The 24,838-nt window shown below is 33.2% G+C and overlaps 1 protein-coding gene across 12 annotated transcripts in view; it reads right to left on the minus strand.

Moving 5' to 3' along the window:
* Positions 1–23,792, minus strand: part of LOC138320775 (serine/threonine-protein kinase DCLK3-like) — a 42,472-nt gene extending 18,680 nt beyond the window's left edge. For 8 of the 12 annotated variants that reach the window (XR_011208246.1, XR_011208250.1, XR_011208252.1 and 5 more), the window contains exons 1-3: positions 23,711–23,792; positions 10,706–11,221; positions 8,712–8,735 (exon numbers count right to left, since the gene is read on the minus strand). Coding sequence is in view for 5 of the 12 variants with exons in the window: in XM_069263978.1 (XP_069120079.1) it covers positions 8,712–8,735; positions 10,706–11,105 (424 nt within the window). In the remaining 7 variants the exon portion in view is untranslated. Of the gene's footprint in view, positions 1–1,657; positions 2,323–6,242; positions 6,298–8,711; positions 8,736–10,705; positions 11,222–13,883; positions 14,109–23,710 lie in introns of those variants that run through there. The other 4 variants (XM_069263979.1, XM_069263981.1, XM_069263982.1 and 1 more) reach the window with 4 other exon arrangements.
* Positions 23,793–24,838: the final 1,046 nt, after the last annotated feature.

The raw sequence follows: 24,838 nt of genomic DNA on the forward strand, positions 1-24,838 counted from the left end.
TAGTTTGACAAGCACCTATTACCTTGTTTTGTATAGGGGAATATGGTGAACGTCATTCATTTAAATCTTCCTCTACCACTGGTCAGCTTACAGTACACAGTTTTGGGACATATACCTCTAACAAAGGTGACACCTGAAGAGAAACACAGCTATACATCGACCACATTGAAAACACATTAAATGTCTTTAAAATATCCAACAACTTCTGACACAGGTCTGAGTGAAATCATTACATTGATATCAGTCATATCACCTGTCAAGCTAACCATGACCTTAGAGTAGAACCATTACTGTCGTCTTCCAACTTTTTAACAATTCGATCTTTTGTTGTGGACAAATGAACCAACCAAGACAAAAAACTTGTCGAACCAACATGAAACAGTCTCAGAATAACGTTGACATGTTTACCTGTGGGGACTACCTGTTTTTGTATTGGCTGTTTATGACCTGTTAATTATAGTATCGATGTATCCTTCGTATCAACTTAATCGTTTGTATACACGAAATGTTTTTTCTAGCTTCCCCGAATAGCACAGATCATCTTAATGACTTAATATTTTCCTATACCATTTCTAAATGATTAACCTATTATTTTATTAAACAATTATTTGGCAACATTCAATACAAGAACATGTATGTGTGATAAATAGTCTATAATGACAGAACAATAAACACATTACATTGCAGGACGTGTTCCTCTGATGTGTGACCACAGGGAAATAACAAAGCCCAGTATAGTAAACACTTATAGGGATGGAAAGAGCCCGACAGAACTATATCCTCATCTGAGTATTAATATAACTCCAACTTTAATGTTAACTGAAAGTAAAGCAATTGTTACAAACAAAGAAATTAAGATTTAACATTAATTTTTTATCATTTATCCATTAGGAATAATATTTACAGCTATCTATAGACTATAATAGTAGTCTCTATATAAAAGATAAATATTCACACTATAGTAATCCTATGTTTTACCAAAGAACTGAAAACATAACATTTGTCAACTTTGATGAAAAAATAATTGAAAAAAAATAATTTTATTGAAAGTGCATGGTCACATTTATTCTAAGGTGTCTACAGCTAATAATCAACTTTTGAGAAGATTCCTCAAAATTGGTCAAGTTATAAAAACTGGACAAGGAAGTGTGGAAGATGAAATAAACACAAAACAATGTTACAAATTTTTGCAAAAATTGAAAACTTATAGTTATGTATTATAACATTACTATTCAAAAGAACAACAAAAATAACAAATAAACAAAAAATAATAAATAAAATGAAAATAAATAAAATAAAATCTAATAGCAAATTATCATTAAAATATAGCTTTGCTTACAACAATTTTTATGAATAGATTGTCTCCCCTGTATTAGTGGTCCAGGGTATAAATTTGTCTAGAGACCTGATTTCTTCTTGTGGCTTATTTTAAAGAAAAAGAAGTTTCTTCCCATTATATGAAACTAGCAGATAACAACTTGGAATCATCTAATGATGTTACTGGCCTCGTGGCTATTAGAAGGAGTTATTTAAATCTAAGGACGAAAAAAAAATATGAGGAATGATGATGAACATGCAGGTGATTACAAAGGCAACACTGCATCAAGTAACCTTAGAATCCATGTTGAATATGGAGAAAATGATAAAACAAAATTACATTTCTGGTGATCGCGGTAGTACACTCTCGCTGCAGTTCTTCCACTCATCACCATGCCTCACTCAATAGCGGACTCAGTGGAGGCATCATATTCCATATCTCTTAAATATCCTTGTCTGTTCATTCCTCCGGGTACGAATGTGACATTTCATACAAATAACGCTTCCTTAATTTGTCAATTGTGATGAAAGAACTGACCGCATTTTTACGGGTTCCTTTTACCAAACATGACCAACTCTGTTAAAACCTTGAGATAACAGCACCTCTGTAAATTTCTCTGACACGCTAAACACGACTGTATATCGACATTTTAAGTTACTATAAAAAAGCTCCAGTCTGATTTCCTTGTTGAAAATTCTTCCTGATCAACTAACAAATATTTGATGGCACAAAATGGCTGACCTGTTTGTGCAAGAGTTCAGGTGTAACTCTATATACCAATCGTTTCTTGACACAAACTCAACATCTTGGACACCATGTCATATCTGAATCTCCGTTATAGGTCTTGTCCTTTGATACATCTATGATGGACTCCAATTGTCACATCAGTTTGCCACATGTTTAACAAATTAATAACGGAACTGTCATCAGACGTTGACAAATCAATCCCTATACACTAGACACTAGTGGTTACAAATCAATAGAATTCCAAAGCAGGTGTGATGTTACTAGTCAAAATGTCACCACGCCAAGTCTTAATGATACAAACTGATGGACTACAATGCTTCAAGATAGAGTTACATAGACGAGACAATCACATCTACACATGGGTACCCGGGGGTCCACCACAGGGGACACTTGTAAACAAAAGGCACGTGGGCAAACCTTCTAAAGATATTCAGTGTTTCAGAAAGATTTCAAAGTAAGATGGGGTAGTACTATAAAGGTGTTGTCACCTCTTTACCTCAATTATCACCCGTACCTCACATACACTGTCTGTAATATAGAATAGTTACTAGTCTTACAGAACGGCTAAGGTACCCCATCCCAATCAAGTCGGTATGTAAGCTACGCTAACTCTTATCTGATAACACTTTTATCAAACCGTTACACAAACCGATCAGTTAAAATTGGTGTTGAAAGAATCGACGGCAGATCACCCCTAAGTAGCTGTATATTATAATTGGACAAATTCCTTATCGCTGTTTTGTCTTTAATCTCAGTCATTTATTACTATATAAACACTGAATACCACAGGTAGATTTACCTGGCCACCCGGCTCACAGAATCACAACACTGGTAACAGGGGCCAATTCTGTTGCCATGGATTTAATACTCTTACTGTAACTAAGCTTTCTTCTAAAAGATTTATTTAATCCAATTAAAATGCTATTGCAACTTACTTTGGTAAAAGGGAATACTCAGCTTTACAAAATGTAACACTCTTCCATGCAAAATTGTATATTGCATGCATGCTATATACTTCATGCGGTGCTCACATAATTGTTTCATTCAATTTTGTTCAAAACGTGGATTAGCTTTAATTGTTATATAACAGTTTTATTAAAGTTAGGGCAAAATTCTTTAAAACAAACTTATTCACAATCTTGATTGATACAAACTTTTAAACTCCATTTTCTCTGTCATTAACATCTACTTAAAAGACTATATAACCATTTACAACCGTATACAGATGTGACCTTCAAACAACGTCAGGTCAGAACAAACATGATAACAGATTTTAATGCCATTAGCCTTGAAGATAAAGTTAAGGAAATATCTGGCTGTAGACAAAGCTTACTATGTGGAATATCAATGTATAAGTTGTAAATGTTAATACAATGTGACTATAAGTAAATATTATATAATTAGAAAATTATATATTATCCAAGCAGTTTAATTCTGACTAGGGTAATATCTATCTATTTCTATGCTTTCATGGATAAACAATACTTCACTGTATATGTTTTAAGTTCTAAAATCATTTGTTCTTGTATCAATTTATTATCAACTAAGAAAATAATATTGTTAATGATTCTGATCTATCTTACAGATAATTCACAATTGTAAACTAAGAGTTATCCCCCTTTAATAGAATTAGAATTCAACTACTTGAAAATCAAATTAGTACCTCTGTCAGAATAACAAAAGTCAATAAACAGAGGAACATATTGATATACCAGGCATATAATCAAATAAACCCTTCGCTAAAACGTTCAGAAAGGGTTAGGGTATAATAGTTCAGAAAGGGTTAGGGTATAATAGTTCAGAAAGGGTTAGGGTATAATAGCACTTTGCTATTTAAGTATAAAATTACTAAGAAAATGAGATAAACGGATGCAGGAATAAATTTGTTACACAAAAGAATTTGTTTTATAAAATTTGTTAAAAATGGTTTTATTTACTAATACTATACGTATATATAGAGAGAGACTCTGTCAGGGAATGAGGTTTATTGAAAATTCATTCTAACTGAGTTTGTTACATTCGAGTTTTACTCTAGTCTTTATTCTAAGCTTATCCTGTGTACAATTGTGGTTTCCATATCTGTACGTGCTTACTTACTTTTTCTGCCCCAGATGTACCGTTTATAGAGTAGGGGAGGATCTGGACCAATATCTATTGTTTCCTTGTGTTTGTCCCTCCACGTGCCACACCTACTTTTCTCCTGTTCTATAACACTCACGCGAGCTGACGGGTGGCGCTTATAGTAACTCCTATACTGATCATCCCAGTCAATGGGAGGGTGACTTGCCATCGTCGCAAACATGGTTTTTTTCAAATTGCAACTATTGAAATTATCTAATATAAAAAAAATAATTTAACAAAAATTCTTCAGACTATATTTCCACAATTTCGACTCTTCCTGATTAAGAATCTCCAAGTAGAGTATCCAAAATAAAGAAACAAAGTAATCCCACAGTATTTAAGTCTTGTTTCAGTCAGCTTCCTTCCTTAACAGCCATAGTTACAACAATGCGAGAAGTAATTCATTTTGTTTTCCAAATATCACAAATTTCTTTCTGTACTTATTGGAGGTTTTATGAAGTCCAAGAATCACTCCTTTAAATCAGCAAACGATAGCAGAATTTTTTTTTTAAATTCACAGAAAAAATTAAATGATAATCAAGTTTTCTTTTATATCTCACAGATGATGGTAAAACTTTGGGATAGAGACTAGACTGGACAAGTTTCTAGACTCCCACTCTATCCCCCCGGTCCTGGGACACACAGTGTAGGACTCGCTCGTAAAACCCCACCACACAAGGGACAAGTCATTATTTACACTGGTAGCCAGGGGAGATGTCATTACTTCAGATCGTAACTAACATAAATGGATGAAGTCAAGAAGGAACAATGTAGTTTTATTAGTTGGCAGTGTTTCCTTTTTCAGATTTGTAAATCTTTATGATGGCAGATTATACAAATGGACGCTGCTGACAATTTGAATGGTTAGGTGATGGTCACATATTTCTGCACAGCTACAAGACTTTATTCCTGAATATAGTATTGGGAAATAAACTTCAATTTGTATACATAAATCTATCTTTATTTTGCAAGAATAACCTCACTTCAATTCAGTTGTCTTAAAGACATCTGATCCGGATGTATCAATATAAATTTAATTTGGGAGCATCTCTATAAATCAATACCTTTGTACTCAAGTTTTAAATCACAGTACACTTTAAGGGATTAGGAAAAAGGAAGTGAGAGATTTAAGCAGGGAAAAACTTCTAGCAAAAAGGGACATAACACTAGCAAATAAAATTTGCTAAATCTTATCTAAGCTCTTCAGGATAAAAACTTAATAAGTTTCAAATAAATTGTTTGTAAATTACAAGAAACTTGATTAAGTTTAAAAAAATTGTTGGTATATAGCAAGAAACTTGATCAAGTTTCAAAGAAATTGTTGGTATATTACAAGAAACTAGACAACATGGATAATTCCTTTTAACATAATTCCAATGTTTGGCCATTAGCAAATAGAATTTTTAAACAAAAAGTAAACTTACAACAAAATCCATGATAATGTTTCATCTATATTTGATTTTTGCAGCTATAAATTACTGAATTTGTGATTGTAGGTGTATTTCTTACATTTTCTTTGTATAATATCCAAAAAGGCTTAAATAGTTGAATTAAAACGACTTCTTAAAAACAACACTTCATGTCATAATAATAAAGTCTTTGGCTAAGTTTTAAAGAAATTGAATGAAAGATTGAGAAGATTTTCAGCCAAACAATAGTTGATAAGAACATATGGACTAATTTAATTGCCAATACTTAATTGATGTTTGAACATTCACACATCAATTGGGAGGAAATATGGAGCTGTAAAATGGCAAAACCATAGCTTGGAAAAACTCATAACCTATAAGCTAACAATAATACCTTTTTTATGACATCAGGAACCAATGATATTTTAAAGGAGTTTAAAACCACAATATTGACCAAAAACCAGATTTTAACACACACAGAGAGACCATAATACCAGGATAAGTTTCACATTACTAACCAAACACACGCTATAATATTATGATTAAATCCTCCACGAGATAACACCACCCATACCCCATGTTATACCAGTCTACCAATAAACCACATTCTACCCTTTACCATCTAATTAAAATCCACCTCAAATTACCTTTAATAGGTACAAAATAATCTGTAATTAGGATCAACATGGGTTTACTAAAATATGACATCATTCCAGGTAAAGTAATTAGGTCACAGTTCTAGGAGGACCATTTCCTATTTATGCCACAGGGTTATTGTAACTCTTGTGAGCTGTAATATTAACTGTATATATATAGTCATTTGTATTTGCGGGGACGATAAAATTTCACTATAGTTACAGTATTTTATTTCAGCAAACTTAAGTACCCCAGAAAGAATTATGAAAAAGATAACTTGTATAGAAAATTCTCCATGCAAATTAATATAAAACAGAAATGAATCATGAAATCTCCTTCTCCACACAACATCAGACATCTATATAGTAATTCTTCTGGGTAATATCACTTTCATAGTGTGATAAGTAATTCCATATATTCCATATTCATGTCGAATTAAATCTATATTGAACAATTACCTGTTAACTGATCATGAATATTTCTATTGTATCGTCAAACAATATCTTTATCTTGATGTAAATAATGAACATAAAAAAAAAGTTTTAAAACTTTTTACCAAGAATGTTAGGACATTTTTAATGCTAAAAACTGATATCTTAATATTTCCAAAAAACATGTATTTACTTACATGTAAAAAGGTTTGAATAAAACAGGGTGTTATGATATAAAAAATTGTTTTAATAAGAATAAACAAGAAATTAACGATATCGGATTTAGGGAATAATCAATGTGATGTGTAAACATTATAGCATGATTCCAAATCGTGTAATTACAAATGTACTTATATAATGAAGAAGTACAAATGAAATTCAAAATGATTATTATATGTTATCAAACACTGCAAATACATGTTCATTCTCCTCCTTCAGATAATGAATTGATCTTGGGAATCGTATAAATTTGTCTTAATTGATTAATTAACTAGTAATACAATATCTCATTTTCTTTTATACTTAATTGCTGTATTGTTTTCTGTAATGTATGATTATTGTTTTTCTTCATTCCATGACCTTATTACTGATTATTCCTACAAAAATGACATGTGATCAAAGCAATTCTACGATAGACTTTCCCATAATTCTTCCAACGCATCAGACAATCTGTTCAGTACAGTGGTAAGGTTTGATGAAAGTTAGATGTAACAAATATTAAGGGACAGATTTTTTTCTTTGGGGAAAAACAGGCACTGCTCTCCTGAATAATGGATAGGCAGACTCAAGATGCTGGAAACACACAGGGCATTTTCTGTATCCAGTCACACAGGCCAAACTACCAACTGTCTAAAACACACACATTGTACTTACATCTCTTTCCTATAAAACAAAATACAAACAAATGGCATATAAATACTGTAATCAGTTATGATTTTTATTATTTAGGAACATTCATACCCAGTATATATTTTTTTATTTGGGAGATTTAACTGCACAAGGCATGCATTTCAAATTTTGACTTAATTAAAAATAATTGGTATGATAATTCTGCAATGTATGTAGACAATGTTGTTCATAAATAAAAAAAATTCTGATGTAGTTTTAAAATATTGTAATTTCCTGCATATTACCCGCATCGGGTATCAAGCCTGCAGGAAAGCAAAATCAATGACTTAAATTTCTACGATTTCGTAAATAAATTTTAGATTGCCAGCACATCCTTATTAATAAACACTCAGCTCCCAAAACCAATACTGATATCAGCACCATTAAAAGTAAACAAAATGAAAAGATGATGTTTCCTGGTTTATCTGATGATGTGATGTTTGTCCTGGTGGAACATTGTCCAGAAAACGACTACATTTTTGAAATTTTAGTTTCCATTCACACATGTTCTCCTACTTTCTAATATCTGCTATTCACCCAGCAACATTTTCAAGGGTTAAAAATCAGCCTTAATAGGTTCAGAATTCATTAAGTACTTAATGTTTTAGTAAGAAATTAGTGTATATATATGCAAACCACCAGTATATAGTTTGAGATGGAATATACACCTGTACCTTGTAAAAGTTAATTTTTTAACTATAACAATCTGTATGTAATCAAAGCAGGTCTAAGTAATTAATATATCTCTTAAGCTTAAAAGCTTCTGAAACAATTACCAGGGTGGGGGGTTGGGGTTACTATGTCAACCATACCATATATGGCTACGTCAGTATAACTTATCTGAATTTTACATTTCAATCAATGTGATTAATCTATTAAATTAATTAAATCAAATGAAATATGGCACAATTTTAAGAGCACTAATTTACAAGCATATTTATGAGTTGGAGCAGCTTCCTGTGGCTGGTTTGTTAATTAAGCATGACTGCGAGTTTGTAGTAATGATGATAAGCACTTGAGTGAAAACAACAAAGCACTGTTGTTAGTGTGATGGTATAAAATTCTGATATATGATGTGTATTAGTTGTCATTAATTAGCATTCATTGTCTAATAAACACAGTTAGTGTCATTATGACAATATCTTCAGCACAAATAATTACCATTCGTATTGCGTTTTCCAACCTCTGCAAAAAATAGAGAGCAAATTGTTTTCAGTGCTTAAGGAGTAAACAAAAAAGATTTCCTGCATGTTTCAACCAGTTTTTCTTTTGGTTGCATTCATACATTATTTGGTCTCCCTATATTACAAGTACATTTTTTATAAACTGCATCTGCAAGAAACAAACCTTTTTGGGATTCAGTCTCTGTGACCCAATTTCGGAAGGTCTCAGTACCCTTCTTTTGCCATATATTTAGGGACACCATGACTTCAATTATTTAATCTATAACTTTATGTTATATTAGGTCAAATGTCAATTATTTAGGTTACATTGAAACCTGACCTATTGGTTTATTACAATATAGTGCACCATCTACACAATCAATTCTATGTCCAAGGAACAAGTTGAAAGTGTATGATTTAAGCCTAGTAAAAATATCAGTAAAATGAGAAGGACAGAGGAACATAATATAAAACCATACCAGTACCTTAATTCACCCAAATTTAGCTGGCTTAGCATTGAAGGGCATGTCTTTAAGTATTCAACTACCATAATGAAAAAACCCATCGAATTGATCATGCAGGGTTGTTATCTCCCTTCTGTCTATGTATGTATACAGTTGTGTAAGTAATAAACCTTGGCCTGATGTACTTAAATAACAATTAACTTGTTACTATTACTTTCTAGGGCCAGGTTCTACCCTTACCATTCCAAATCATTTAAATCTCAAGTGTACCACTTCAAAGTAAACGACACCAATTTCAGATATAAAAAACAATTATAATCTTGAGTATACCAGTAAACGACACCAACAGCGACATTGCATAGAACCCTTTACATAGAGAATTACACAATCAATATGTCTATGTAATACATGTATGTGTTTACAAAATATTCAATATTGTATGCTACTAACGGCTATTTGTAACCAAGCTTTTTTGTTGTTAAAATATTTTTTTAATGATAAGGATTATGTTTTATGTATTAGGTCTGATAGTACAGGATTTACCCCTGACATTGGGGACACAAAAGATTCAACTTCATATGCATGTAATAAATCAATTTAACAGTAAATCAAGAAATACAATTCACTAGAAAAAGTTGTTAGGCATGAAAAAGCGAAATCAAATTAACACAAACATAAGAGAACAGACTTGTACAGGATCTGTGAGTAGTAAACTAATGGAAAACTCATCATGATAATACAGTTCAAGACTCTAAAGTATGGTATGGAGAAAATTAGAACCAATGGTGGGGCCAATATACAGATAACATAACCTTACCATGTTTTTAGCCATAATTACAGTGTGGTGAGTTATCTCCCCTCAAAACAACTAAATGTGGTGAGTTACCTCCCTTTAAAGTCTCTCCAGTGTAGTGAGTTACCTCCCATTAAAGTACCTCCAGTGTGGTGAGTTACCTCCCCTCAAAACAACTAAAACCCTGACATATTAAAATCCCTCCCATGTGGTGAGTTACCTCCCCTCAAAACAACTAAAACCCTGACATATTAAAATCCCTCCCATGTGGTGAGTTATCCCCCCTCAAAACAACTTAAATCCTGACATATTAAAATCCCTCCCGTGTGGTGAGTTATCTCCTCTCAAAACAACTTAAATCCTGACATATTCCCTTCTGGTGTCGTGAGTTACCCCCCTACACAATAGTCTACCATACACTACCAGTTATATATGTGATCAAGAGAAAGAAAAATAGCAGCAGTTTGTTAACATAACATTTCTTTAAATTCAAACCCATAATACCTCAGAAACTTGACAAGTTCATATACTTTGTGACAGCAATCCAACTTGTTGAAGAAGCACATTTGAATAATGTCATGGGCATATCTTTTTGGTTGATATCAGACCCTGATCGAGTGAAGTTCATCAAGATGGGATAATTTGATTACAATTTGGTTCATGTGAAACAAAGAAGATTGGAAAATGGTTACAGTGACAGCAAGTCCTGGTCACCACTCAGATTGAATTACTTACCCATTGACCATCGTTCCACATTTTCATAATGACCATAATTGATGCCAGGTTTGAATGTTTCGAATCCAGCACAAATGTATGTTTGGCCATCAAGAATCTCATCCATATCCCTAACATTTCGTCCATGAGTGGGTGTGAAAATCTGCCGTACACCATATGGTAAACTAACACTTGCCGGAAACTTTCTAGTCAGTTCGGTAAGAAGGTCATTAAAGCTATAATACCGATGAGGTGTAATGAACATCTTCTTGCCCTTGAAGAAACGATCTCCATTGACGAAAAATAGGACCTTTCGTGCCCGGCGTAGGTCCTTTCTCTTGTCATCAATGATATCCCTATGGCTTTGAGAAATGGAGGGAACCCCCATGTTGTAAAGCCGTCTCGACATACTCGTAGACATTTGTACAGGGCAGATGGATCCAAGAGTTTAGGAAAAGATTTTACAATGAATCAGCAGTGGTCAGTTTGTTGGCACAGACAGTTAAATTCATCCCTACATGGCCCCAATATGTTCTCCTGTAAGTAGAAACAAGTGTGAAATGTTAAACAAGTTAATAATTGAATACATATAAATGTCCATATAGGTATAAACAGTGTGTTTTGTAAGAGATATTGTTTGTTAACTCTTATCGTTCATCGTTCTATGAAACTGTATAAAAGACACCATAAATTGCCTAACAGTAATATCAAAAGTGGATAATGATGGCCACAGTGGCCAAGTGATAAGATGTCCCTTCATATTAAAACAAGTCCTTCACCTCAGGGTACCAATTTGAATTATATATTAGTAAAGTTGCCAGGTTCTGACTGCAGGTTGGCGGTTCTTCTCCTAAACCTGCTAGGTTTGTCCCCTGGTTGTTAAAATGTTAAAAAATAATAAATAAAATTCAATTAGGTTACCCCATTTATCTACATTTTCTATCATATTTGTCTCTTTCTTCTGAGTTTTTCACCACACACTTTTCCTGCATCTCTTTAAATACATTTACTGTGGACAAGGTAGCACAAAAAGATGATTTAAGTTTAACAGCTGTGGGAAGATATCTCTTGAATACAAGGAAAGCTATTACCGTATAAATATTCCACCCAATAAGCGCCCCTCCCCTTTTTGAGGCCCCGATTTCAAAAGCCCACGCATAAATAAAGACCGAAATTACACAAAACTGTATAGATTTGCAATAATTTCGTCTTATTAGCACCATAACAATTTTTCAATTTTTTAAATGCCCTTGGCGCTTATTGGGACAAATATGGTACATAATTACATATTTCCTGATGTAAGTATATAGATAATGCAGTCACGTTTTCTCAGATGTTTAGATTTATAACTCAATCTAAGAGACGGCCATTTCAGCTGATCTATTAATCATTACATATAAACTAACTTCAAACACATATTCACTTCAAAAATCCACAAAGTGAAAGCTAGCAATTACAGTATCATTTTGGCTTCAAACTTACTAGTGACTTTGATTTAGTGTTCAAACACAGGTACTGTACATGTATTTTAAATCAATAATACTAATGTCATAACTCGGTTCACATGTATGCTTCATGCTGATTATTAGATATAATCACGTCATCACTGTCCATTCGGATCAAAGCAAATGTGGGAGGTTGAAAAGTACAAAATGCTAAGTCACATGGCCCTATGAGGTCTGTGTAACTAACAGATGATGTAATGTCGGATGTTTGTATGATAAAGCTATAGGTAATTGGCTGTAAGGGACAGTGTTACAGATAGTTAGTAATGTAACATTAACATGTGTACAAAGGAATAGCAATAAAGTTTAATGATCTGGAGGACACAACCTGGTAACAAATGCACTCAATCTCTAGCTTCTAAGTATGGCATATGAATCAATTGACCCCATCAATATCACCCCAAGTTGTAAATGTGACTTCCCAAACAGTATCCAATATTTTATGGTAATTATACGACTCATTGGTTTTACTCAGGTTATCATGGTCATATAATAACATAAGAAGCCCAGATGCCTGTATCACTTATCTGGATATTTTCAGCAACAAATTAATAGCAACACTAATTAACCTTTACAGCAAATGAAATTCAACAAATGACTGCATTTATAGTCCAAAGTATACCATATATAAGTATATAAGTAATTTATCAGTAATTAATATATTATAAGTGATTATAAGTTATTATGATATTTTCCCATGTTATCTTATATACTAAAAGCTAGTTCATCTATTGACCGATTGTTTAACAAATGGGACTAAGTTATCTTATATACTAAAAGCTAGTTCATCTATTGACCGATTGTTTAACAAATGGGACTAAGTTATCTTATATACTAAAAGCTAGTTCATCTATTGACCGATTGTTTAACAAATGGGACTAAGTTATCTTATATACTAAAAGCTAGTTCATCTATTGACCGATTGTTTAACAAATGGGACTAAGTTATCTTATATACTAAAAGCTAGATCATCTATTGACCGATTGTTTAACAAATGGGACGAAGTTATCTTATATACTATAAGCTAGTTCATCTATTGACCGATTGTTTAACAAATGGGACTAACTTCATCCAAAAACTGGGCAATGGGACTCATTCGTTATAGACCCTGAAATGATCAATGTACACATTTGACCACTGTCATTTATTAGCTTTTCAATTTCTTACTAGACCTCAAATTGTGAATGGCCCATTATACCTATACCCCAGTGGGTCTATATGACCATGCAAATTTTAACCATATGAGTCTTCATGACCAAAGTTTCTTTGATGGATCCATCTGATGATGGTGGGCTAAAAATGTCTAGCAGTTTAAATTGATGAGCAATTAAAATCATTATTATATATAAACACATTTTTCAGGTTATACAGTTTGAATGACTTAGTCATTGTAGGGTCTGAAATATAATAGACAATTCAAATAAAGATAATTCTTAAAAGTTCACATTAAAATCTTAATTGTCAAAAAAAAAGTTTAATTCAGATTCTAGCAATGATGAAAACTCAGAACATATTAAGGAAGGAAGTATGTATGTATCCAATGTGAATGTTGAGTATTAATCAACTTGAAAATCATTTCACTATACCAATGGCTATAGGAATTTCTATTAGCTTTAGGAACTTGCTGAGCCTATTTGTACCTAACTGGTTCAAGTTGTATTCTGTGAGAAAATTAAATCCAAAATTAGCCTTACCTGGTATTGAATTAAACCCATATAAATCCAATCTTTAAATTTGTTTGTATAATCGAGGACCAACTGTTGAATAATCACACTTTTCTTCAGCCCCTATACACACAAAACACTGAATAATCACACCTAATATTACACCGAATCCTGCCATATTTCACGGAGATTTCTGCTCTTGTGCAGTTAACCTGTATAATTTTGGGATAATATTCCTTAACACTGTCAATGTTACTGTGGCACTTGTACGCGGTTTTAAAATCCACACATGAAATTGACTTAAGTCATAGTCCGCTATGTTCCAATTTTGTATATAATACCTGCACACGTAGATCTAACCAACAACATTTCAAAAAGTATTGTTAGCTTTCGAACCAAATACAAATGGAGTTTTCATGTACCAGTCTTTCAACATTTACTATTTCTGATAAAAAATAACAATATATCAATATCAGTGGCATTTCTATTATCTTTAATACGAAAAAAATTATTTTGATATTTGAGAAGGAAATTCTTTGGAGGTTAGATGTTTAGGGTATAAAGCTGATGGTTGGCACCAAGATAGGCCTGGTATTAAATACATAACCTGCTTTCTTACCTTGGTTCTGTATTGAAGGTGTACCTCAGGCTACCCACACAGTCGGCCTAAATAAGGCTAGTAGAACAAACAAATACACATCCTGCACTGACAGAATATATATTTATGGTCACCTTGTTGGAGTTTTATAAACAAATATCGCCTGAAGATAACATTCAAAGTCATCCTTTGGGGAAGAAGATTTCTACAAAGTCATCCATTTGGACTAGAAGATTTTTACAGTCATCAATTTTGACTAGCAGATTTTTGCAGTCATCCATTTAGACTACAATATTTTTACTAAGTCATCCATTTGGGCTAGAAGATTTTTACAAAGTCATCCATCTGGACTAGAAGATTTTTACAAAGTCATCCATTTGGGCTAGAAGATTTTTACAAAGTCATCCATTTGGACTAGAAATTTTTACAAAGTCATCCATTTGGGCCAGAAGATTTTTACAAAGTCATCCATTTGGGCTAGAAGATTTTTACAAAGTCATCCATCTGGACTAGAAGATTTTTACAAAGTCATCCATTTGGGCTAGAAGATTTTTACAAAGTCATCCATTTGGACTAGAAATTTTTACAAAGCCATCCATTTGGGCTAGAAGATTATTAAAAAGTCATCCATTTGGGCTAAAAGATTTTTACAAAGTCATCCATTTGGACTAGAAGACTTTTACAAAGTCATCCATTTGGGCCAGAAGATTTTTACAAAGTCATCCATTTGGGCTAGAAGATTTTTACAAAGTCATCCATTTGGACTAGAAGACTTTTAAAAGTCATCCATTTGGGCCAGAAGATTTTTACAAAGTCATCAATTTCGGCAAGACAATTTTTACAGCCAGTTTTAGCCTATTTGTCCCCTTTGGCCCCAACCCTCTGCCCCATGGGGTTGACCAAGACCAATATAGATATAATATTAAAATGTTATCTCAGGTTAATAATTCTGAACAAGTTTGACTCAATTCCTATGAAATTTGAGCAAAAAATGCTCATAAATGTGTTTTCCCTATACATGTATAAACTATAGTAAACTTGACCCCCTTCCCAGGGGGAAATGTGAGACCCCAGGGTCATATAATTCACAATTTTTGTAAAAGACCTCAAGACCTTTCCATCTATGAAGAGTATGTGATTCTACCATTTCCAGAATTTCAGAAGCAGATTTTTGAAGTTATAGTCTATTTGACCTCTTTTGACCCAGCCCCTAAGGCCCCTGGGGGTCAGTCACGGATAATTGGTAATAGGATTCAATGACCATCTCATACTGATAATTCTGACAATTTTGACTTATTTCCTATTTCAAATGATCAAATAATATTCAAAAATGTGTTTTCCCTATATAAACTATAGTAAACTTAACCCCCTCCCAAGGGGGAAACCTGAGACCCCAGGGTCATATAATTCACAATTTTTGTAAAGGACCTTAGGACCTTTCTATCTATGAAGAGTATTTAATTCAATCACATCTTAGAGTGGAGAAGAAGATTTTTGAAATTTTAGTCAATTTTACCCCTTTTGGCCCCTCCCATAGCTCTCTGGGGGTGGGGGGGGACCATATAATTCATAATTTTGATTGGCCTTATGCCTTAGAAGGTTTGTGCAAAATTTCATTGAAATTGCTTCAGCAGTTTTGGAGAAGAAGTCGAAAATGTAAATTGTTTACGGACATACGACTCACGACGGACGACAAAGATTTTAGTCTATTTCACCCCTGTGACCTTGAGCAAAGGTCAAGGTCATTCATTTGAACAAACTTGGTAGCCCTTCACCCCAGCATGCTGCAGGCCCAATATGAGTACCCTGGGCCTTTTGGTTCGTGAGAAGAAGTCATTTAAAGATTTTAGCATTTTGGACACCTGTGACATTGAATGAAGGTCAAGGGTCTTCATTTTAACAAACTTAATAACCCTTCATCCAAGCATGCCCCAGGCCAAATATCAGTACCCTGGGCCTTTTGGTTATGCAGAAGAAGTCATTTAAAGATTTTAGCCTTTTTGAAACTTGTGACATTGAATGAAGGTCAAGGTCCTTCATTTTAACAAACTTAAGAAATCTTTATCCCAGCATGCCCCAGGCCAAATATCAGTACCCTGGGCCTTTTGGTTATGGAGAAGAAGTCATTTAAAAGTTTTAGCCTTTTTGACCCATGTGACCTTGAATGAAGGTCAAGGTCCTTCATTTTGACAAACTTGGTAATCCTTCATATCAGCATGCCACAGACCCAATATCAGGTCTCTAGGCCTTTCAGTTATTCACAAGAAATCTTTTAAAGATATTATTCTTTTTACCCCTGTGACCTTGAATGAAGGTCATGGTTACTCATTTGAACAAACTTGATATCCCTTTACCCCAGCATGCCACAGGCCCAATATCATGTCTCTAGACCTCTTAGTTATTCCAAGATGTTGTTTAAAGATTTAAGCCTATTTGACTCCTGTGACTTTGATTGAAGATAAAGGTCCTTCATTTGAACAAACTTGGTAGCCCTTTATCCATGCACGTCACAGGCCCAAAATCAGGTCCCTAGGGGTAGGCCTTTCAGTCATTCATCAGAAGTTGTTTAAAGATTTTAGCTTATTTGACCCCTATAACCTTGAAACAAGGTCAAGGTCTTTCATTTGAACATACTTGGTAGCCCTTCATCCCAGCATGCTGCAGTCCCAATATGAGTTCTCTTGGCCTTTTGGTTCTTGAGAAGAAGTCATTTAAAGATTTTCGCCTACTTGAGGCCTGTGACCTTGAATAAATATCAAGTTCATTTATTTGAACAAATTTATTAGCCCTTCATCCCAGCATGTCACAGGCTCATGATTATTCACAAGACGTTGTTTAAAGATAATAGTCTATTTGAGCTCTGTGACCTAAATGAAGGTCAAAGTAATTCATTTGAACAAACTTGGTAGCTCTTCATCCCAGCATGCCACAGGCCCAATATCAGGTCTCAAGGCCTCCTAGTTATTCACAAGAAGTCATTTAAAATTTTAATTAGTCTATTTGACCCCTGACACCTTAAATGAAGGTAAAGGTCATTCATTTGAACAAACATGGTAGCCCTTCATCACAGCATGCTACCGGCCCAATATGAGTACCCTTGGCCTTTTGGTTCTTGAGAAGAAGTTTTTACAATATTTTTTCCTATTTGACCCCTGTGACCTTGAATGAAGGTAAAGGTCATTCATTTGAACAAACTTGGTAGCCCTTCATGCCAGCATAATACAGGCCCAATATGAGTACCTAGGCCTTTAGGTTATTGAAAAGAAGTCGTTTGAATGAAAGTTTATGCACGGATGAAGGCAAATGGTGGAGGGTGCACAACAATGGACAATGCATGATGACAATAGGTCATCCTGACGGGTCAGATGACCTAATAACCTAACAAGCAGTAAGTTCCAGCTGCAAATTGAATTGACTGGAAAATGGAATTCCTGGTTTGTGATAATTTGTGCCTAAAATATACATCAAACTGGTACCAATGTACTTGTTAATGGACGGAGACATGGATTTAACAATTACTTATATTATATTGTTGTTATGGTGGATTTCAGACTTATGTGTATATAGTGCAATGTAACCCATAATTAAGCGTAAGACTTTACTATTTCTGATATACTTAATCCTTTGGTTGACCTCTTGTCAAATGTTTAATATGCATGAGACAAGTGTTGAAACCAATCAATAAGTGATTGTGACGCCTGATTGATCAGAGTTTGGGTTGGACTATTAAATGATAGCTCTGTCCAGTTTATTCCCTCCTATAAAACCAAGGTGAACATAAGACTCAAGAACCAATTTATTCAGACAAAAAATTAGTATTTTCTATCGTCCTGTTTTAAAATTCAGAATAAATCTGTTATTCCTGCATTTAAATCTATATGTGTGAGATAGGTTATTTGATTGACTTTTGATGAGTGATCAAATATCAAGAGATTTAAACAAGATATTTTCATCTGTGGTAAAGATTTCAAAACACAAATACGTATATATTAGTGAGTAGGGCACTGTAATTATCTACTCCATGTATTGGACAATATTAATCCTATGGAATGTTCTGCAGTTATTCCCCTTCCTGAGTATGGCGGAATGCCAGTCACGTTTATATAGGGGCAATACACGGGGAACTCTCAGCTAATTGATATTAATATGATTCGAACATTGATCGGTATGTTGTTTTATGCTCGACAAAAAATCAATTCAGAATAATTGCTGGAACCTCTTTACTAGACTGTTATTATAATGTCAATAGTACACATATCAAACACAAATTCTGTTACTAGACTTGAAAGTGCCCTTTTGAATTTGTTATTAAACCTTGACAATAATTGTATATGATTTAAATACCTAGGGAGTATGTTTAAAAGAATTTGTTAATTTATTTATATGTAATTTGCTTTTCTATCTTTGAACAACCAAACAAATTGTAATTACCACTGTAAACTTACAAACAGAAAGATTAAAAAAAATAATTATACACTCCCCAAAAGCAATAATTAAATCTGTCTTATGAATCCAATATGGGAACTTATATAGTTCCCAATCTTTATTGATAAGCTGTTTCATTTGATAGTCTTAAATGGAAATAAAAACAAATAAATTCTACCTGAATCCCACCTAATGGTAGAGACAAGGAGCCAGTTTTAGTATAGTGTTGTAGCTTTACGTTCAGACCGAAAGATTTTAAAAAGAAAGTTGTATAAGAATAATTCTTATCAGCATCCTTTTATATTATTTACAAAGTCCGACTTGCTAACTTAATGTTAGTCAGACCACATACAAACTTAAACACTGAGTGACTAGTGAAAAACTCAGTTGTCGCTTACAGAAATAATTCATGTCAAACTACTGTACATCAACAAGGCCAGTCGCCAATAGTTTAATATGTTCGCTATATGATATACATGACATTTCTTAGATATTTTATATGCATGATACTATTGCCCTTATTGGTAATACATGTAGGTAAAATGATTGAATCAGAATTAATGAATTTGCTTTTGTGGTTTATAAGTTTAAGTAAAGGAACTTTTCAATATAATTATTATCTTTATGCAAATCAAGTTCATATACTTTCTGGAAATTTCATGTTGACATGTCTTTTTACCAATATATGTGTTACTATCATTTATTCCATTACCACTTATGTAACGAGAAAACCCAATGGCATATTAATCACTATTAAGTGCAGATTTTCAAAACTCAATCAATAGATATACATTTATTAGTACCGGGCAGATACATGGATGTTTATGTATATATATAGATATGTAATCATGAAAGCTGAATACTGCATTATAATGGTACACTCCTCAAAAAGCAAGCATTAAACATGTGTAGGCGATAAATTTGTGAGAACAAATGACAGATAACTCTGCATGTACCTGTATATATATAATATACCTTCTGATTCTTCATCCATTATAATTTTTTCCTTAAATATTTGGTATGCAAAAATTATAACAACAGTATCAAATATTAGAGTAGTTTTCTCTGTGTTATTCATATGATAATGATGCCATTCTATAATTATCATAATTAATAATCAATATTTCAGCAGCTATTTTTAGTTTTGATAGCTTCACAGTATACATAAAACTTAAAATGCAGAGTTTAATTTATAATTAAATGATATGCAAGCCATAAGTCTCCAAAGTATAATATTTGTGTATACAAATGTTACCTTATTTTCCTGTAAAGTTCAATTTATCAATAGTATGTAATACAAGACAAAATATTTCTGTGGAAATTCATGAAAAAAACTCACCAAGCCAGTGGTTCTGTGAGACTTGAAAGATTGGATAGACCAAAAGGTGGCACTATGTTGTCATTGACAACAAGGTATAACTACATCCTCACTCTAACCATGAGAAAATAACGAGACCTGCCTAGGATTACGATCTTTATTTTATTGGAATAGTTTCTCCTGGGATCTTCCTACTTATGTTGTAAGTAAAGTAGATGTGAACGGCTGACTGAGGATCTAAATATCAGGAGGTAATAGACATCACCAGTCGTAGTCATTCACCATTCTTTTCTACGCGGACCATCAGTCTAGGTAACTATACAGTTACACTTCGGCAGCAAACTTCAAACTTAGTGACAAATATAAGATGGCGCTACTATCACTCCTGTTGTCAACGGTCCTTTTAGATGATTAATGATGATTTTGTTTTGCGTACCACAGCAAAAGGTCATTCAAGGACATGCTAGGTATTGAAAGCTTGAATTCATTTGCCATCATAAATTATTCATAATCGATGAAATTGTATCCATTATTTTTTTCAATATATGCAGAATATCAACACGTATACATAGCTTTGATAGGAAATACCGGTACTTGATTTTTTATATTTGAAACGTATCTTTCATATGTGGGTGCCATCATCTTGGAAATATTTTAACAAATTTTGATCACCATATGGCGATGAAAACCTTGTTTTTAAGTGACAAGTGACCTTGATGTGTGACATATATACAGTACAGTGTCAAATGTGAATTTTTGCAAGGTATTCCAGCATCTAAATCATAAATGGTTTCAATTTTTAAACTGAAATCCATATATCTGTCTGTATGTAATACTTAGCAATGTAAAGGTTTGCAACCCAAAATCACAAGAATGCAAATTATTGTAATTTATAATCTTAATAATCTTATAAGTTTGATATTGTCTGAAATGTGCATTTAATATGTCATTCTTAACAGACGGTAAATAGTATTTCTTCAATATCAAAACAGGAGCAGAAGAATAAGTATTTTTCTTTAGTTACAAATATTACTTTCTTTATACCATCACCACCGTTGAAAATTTTGAGCTTCTTATTTTAATTTAAGATGAAAACATTAAAAAATAATTATTTAATTTGCATGCCCCCAAAAAAATCCATGGCAATATGTCCTTTATGGAATAAAATACTGACTGCACATGCACCAAGACTCCAAGAGTAAAATAAATTATAAATTATATCACATGTTTGTGTTAATTAGACTCATATGTACACGATTAAACATCAATTATAGTTCATATAATGAGTATCATTTATTCTTTGTTGGCGGTGGAACATTTTTAATTATAGCTACAACAGCTGGTACATCAGAAAGGACCATCCAGCTCATAACCGTCACAGTATCTTGTTAGGTTCAAGTGCCATGAACCCTTCAATATTTCAAGATATCTTCAAACAATATGCATGGTACAAGAATTGAGTATGTAATCAATCTCAAGAGAATGTTACAAATGAGAAAATAAGGATTTTCTTCATGATTATGGCACATGGTTTTCTTTGTGAAATACAGTATAAATCACATCATTACATAATCAAAAGTGTATATATCATTCCTGCAGTTAATGCATTGTAACCAGAAATTTATATTTTTCCCACCTGGCCTCCATAATCATGCACTAATAATGCTAAAGGGAGATAACTGCAATCATGCACATTCACAAACATTAAACTCGTTACTGGTTTTTATTAGGGCTTTTCACTTATGGGTGAAAAGACCTATTGTTTTATTCTGTTTTTTATTATTCTTCTGCACCGAAAGTTGTATACAAATGATATCCGAAATGGTAAGAGATATGCCAATGAACATGTCACCATATTGTAGGGCATGATTTGAAGGTGTGACTGCAGCATTTTTATGTTGGTCAAAAATCAAATATGACCTCACTTCCGGTTTTAAAGTAAAACTCATGTTAATATCTGATAAACAGCTTGACAATTTTTTTTCTGTTTTGGATATGTTATATGAAATCAAAAATTGAGTATATAACTAAAGAACACTTTTCTGTAAAACGCCAACTTACGGTTGGAAATAAGTGTCAAAGTTCCAAGTGCAATTTTTCGAAAAATAATAAAATAATCTTCTTCTCAAGTTCTAGAAGGCCCAAAGACCAAATATTAGGTCTGTAGCATGCTGATATAAATGGCTACCTAGTTTGTTAATATGAATGACCTTGACCTATATTCAAAGTCACATATGGGCCAAAAATTATAAAATCTTCAAATGACTAATTGTGAAGTTCTAGAAGGCCTTATATTAGGTCTTTATCTCATCTCGGACAATACGATTGGCGGAGAGCCATCACATGGTGACCCCATAACACTTTATAGGGGTCAGTCAATTTTATGATGTTGCAAAATGGCGGCTCTCGCACATCTTATTTTTGTATAATTTTGAAATATATTCAATTTCCATTTTCCCCACATAATGAAACATACTAAATCTCCGAAATTCTGGACAGTGATCAGTAGACACCTTAGAGTATGTCATATTTGACTCTTGGGTTTTAAGCACATGTCTATTTGTCATATGTTTTGACTCTTCAGTTTATGAATTCCTATAAAAAAACGGACAGATATTCATAATTACTTAAACAATTATTTAGTGATAATTATAGGGGTTCCAGGGACTCATACAGTGTGTAGTGAGAATTTCCAAATGAAAAATAATTCTACATAGTAGTAAAATAGAATTATTGTTTGCTAGTTTGATATGAACTAAAAACAAAATTATTTCAGATTGAAATCATTGTGTGGAAAAAATTAAATCTGTAGTATCCTTTATAAAAAATGAATTGAACCTCCCTTGATTTTTATAGTGTCAGACTAGTACTCCCAAACTTTGGACATTGGAGTTCCTTTGACCATTAAATTCATAATTGGATGGAAAATCCAGAACACATATACGGACATACGGTGGTACATTATTTTAGGCCAGGTGTTTATTTTTTTTTTTTTTTAAATATAGTTTTTATAATACAACAGAACATCATTTATTTATACATATTCTGGTTTGAGTAGAACAAAACGTCGACCCAGCATCTAGCAAACAAGCGAGACATATCATAATTATACCAGGTATCAATTCCTTCAGGGCAAAAAGCCTTCAGTGTCGACCGTTTCTGGTTCCGGACCGGAATACTTACTAAATTTAATTACTACTTGCGAACATGTTTATCAGTTTGATCCATTTTTTTAACAAATCGTTAAATGGGATGCCTTTTGTAGTTACATAAATTATGTTGTTTTTCGTTCTAAAAACATCAATTACACAACCAACGCCAAATAGATGTGTTTTCAGTGTTTTCTTTCATATCAGCCAATCTGCCTTCTTCCGCCGTAACCAATGTAAATGATCGGGTACCTGCTCAAATTGTTTATGCCGATTTACATCGTCCCAGCCCCCGACATACACCGTCTTTGAATAACCTAGACACAAATGAAGTACAAATTGACACAGACATCATAAATTAACTTACCCTGTCGCCCATTATCCCTCGTGCTTCAGAAATTGACGTAAATATTCCTGTTACCAATCCATGCCGCCATATTGGATTATTTGTTTAGAGGCCCAAAAAGGGAAATCGACCAAGCATAACTTTTCCTTGTTTATTTTAGCAAATAGTCAAACCTACCATCCGATTCCATGCATTATAAATACATTTTGATGTACATTCTTTTATTCTCCTTAAACTTTCTATTAATCTTAACTAATTGTGCTTTTAAACCGGGTTGTTGCATGAATTTGTCTTTATTTTTGAATGGTAAAAATTCGGACTTGAGCAAAACTATGTGTTTGTGCTGTAACGTTAGTTTTGCTCAAGCCCGCTCACATTTTTTTTGTAGCATAAGTTTTTTGGACCAACATCAATCAAAAATCTATTTTTGTAATGATATCAAAAATTTGAGCAACAGTATTCAGGTCCAATAATATATTCACTTCATAGAGTCATGATAATCTAGTTTAGTTTACGAATTTCATGTACATTTGTATATTATAAGGCAAAACAAAAAAATATATGTCTGTTCAGGGTTACCCGACCGACCCTAATTTTTTATCCCCACTTTCTACGAAAAAGAAGAAGAAAAAAAAAATAAAGTCGGGATTTCGATCTCAGACTCCGGTTCCGGCCATTGGGCTAGAGTAACAGACATAAAAAAAAAAAAATGCCGACCTACCGACCCTATTTTTTATGCGCCAATGTTACCCTAAACAGACATATGTTTTTTTGGCCTAATGTGTTGTGCTATTTTATAAAAATATACAAATGTAGAAAATAGAGAAATTAGATATAATCTATTTTTGTAAATCTACATTAATAATGTACTAGATTTTTACCTAGTACATTATTAATGCAGATTTACAAAATATAAGTAATATTTTAACTATATTTTCCGCGGTGGCCGAGTGGATAAGATGTCCCGACATATTACCACAAGCCCTCCACCTCTGGGAAGCTGGTTCGAATCCCATGTGGGGCAGTTGCCAGGTACTGACCGCTGGTCGGTGGTTTTTCTCCGGGTACTCCGGCTTTCCTCCACCAACAAACCTGGCACGTCCTTACATGACCCTGGCTGTTAATAGGACGTAAAAATAAACAAACCAA

The sequence above is a fragment of the Argopecten irradians genome, chromosome 4, assembly GCF_041381155.1.
Source record: "Argopecten irradians isolate NY chromosome 4, Ai_NY, whole genome shotgun sequence".
Classification (NCBI taxonomy): domain Eukaryota; kingdom Metazoa; phylum Mollusca; class Bivalvia; order Pectinida; family Pectinidae; genus Argopecten; species Argopecten irradians.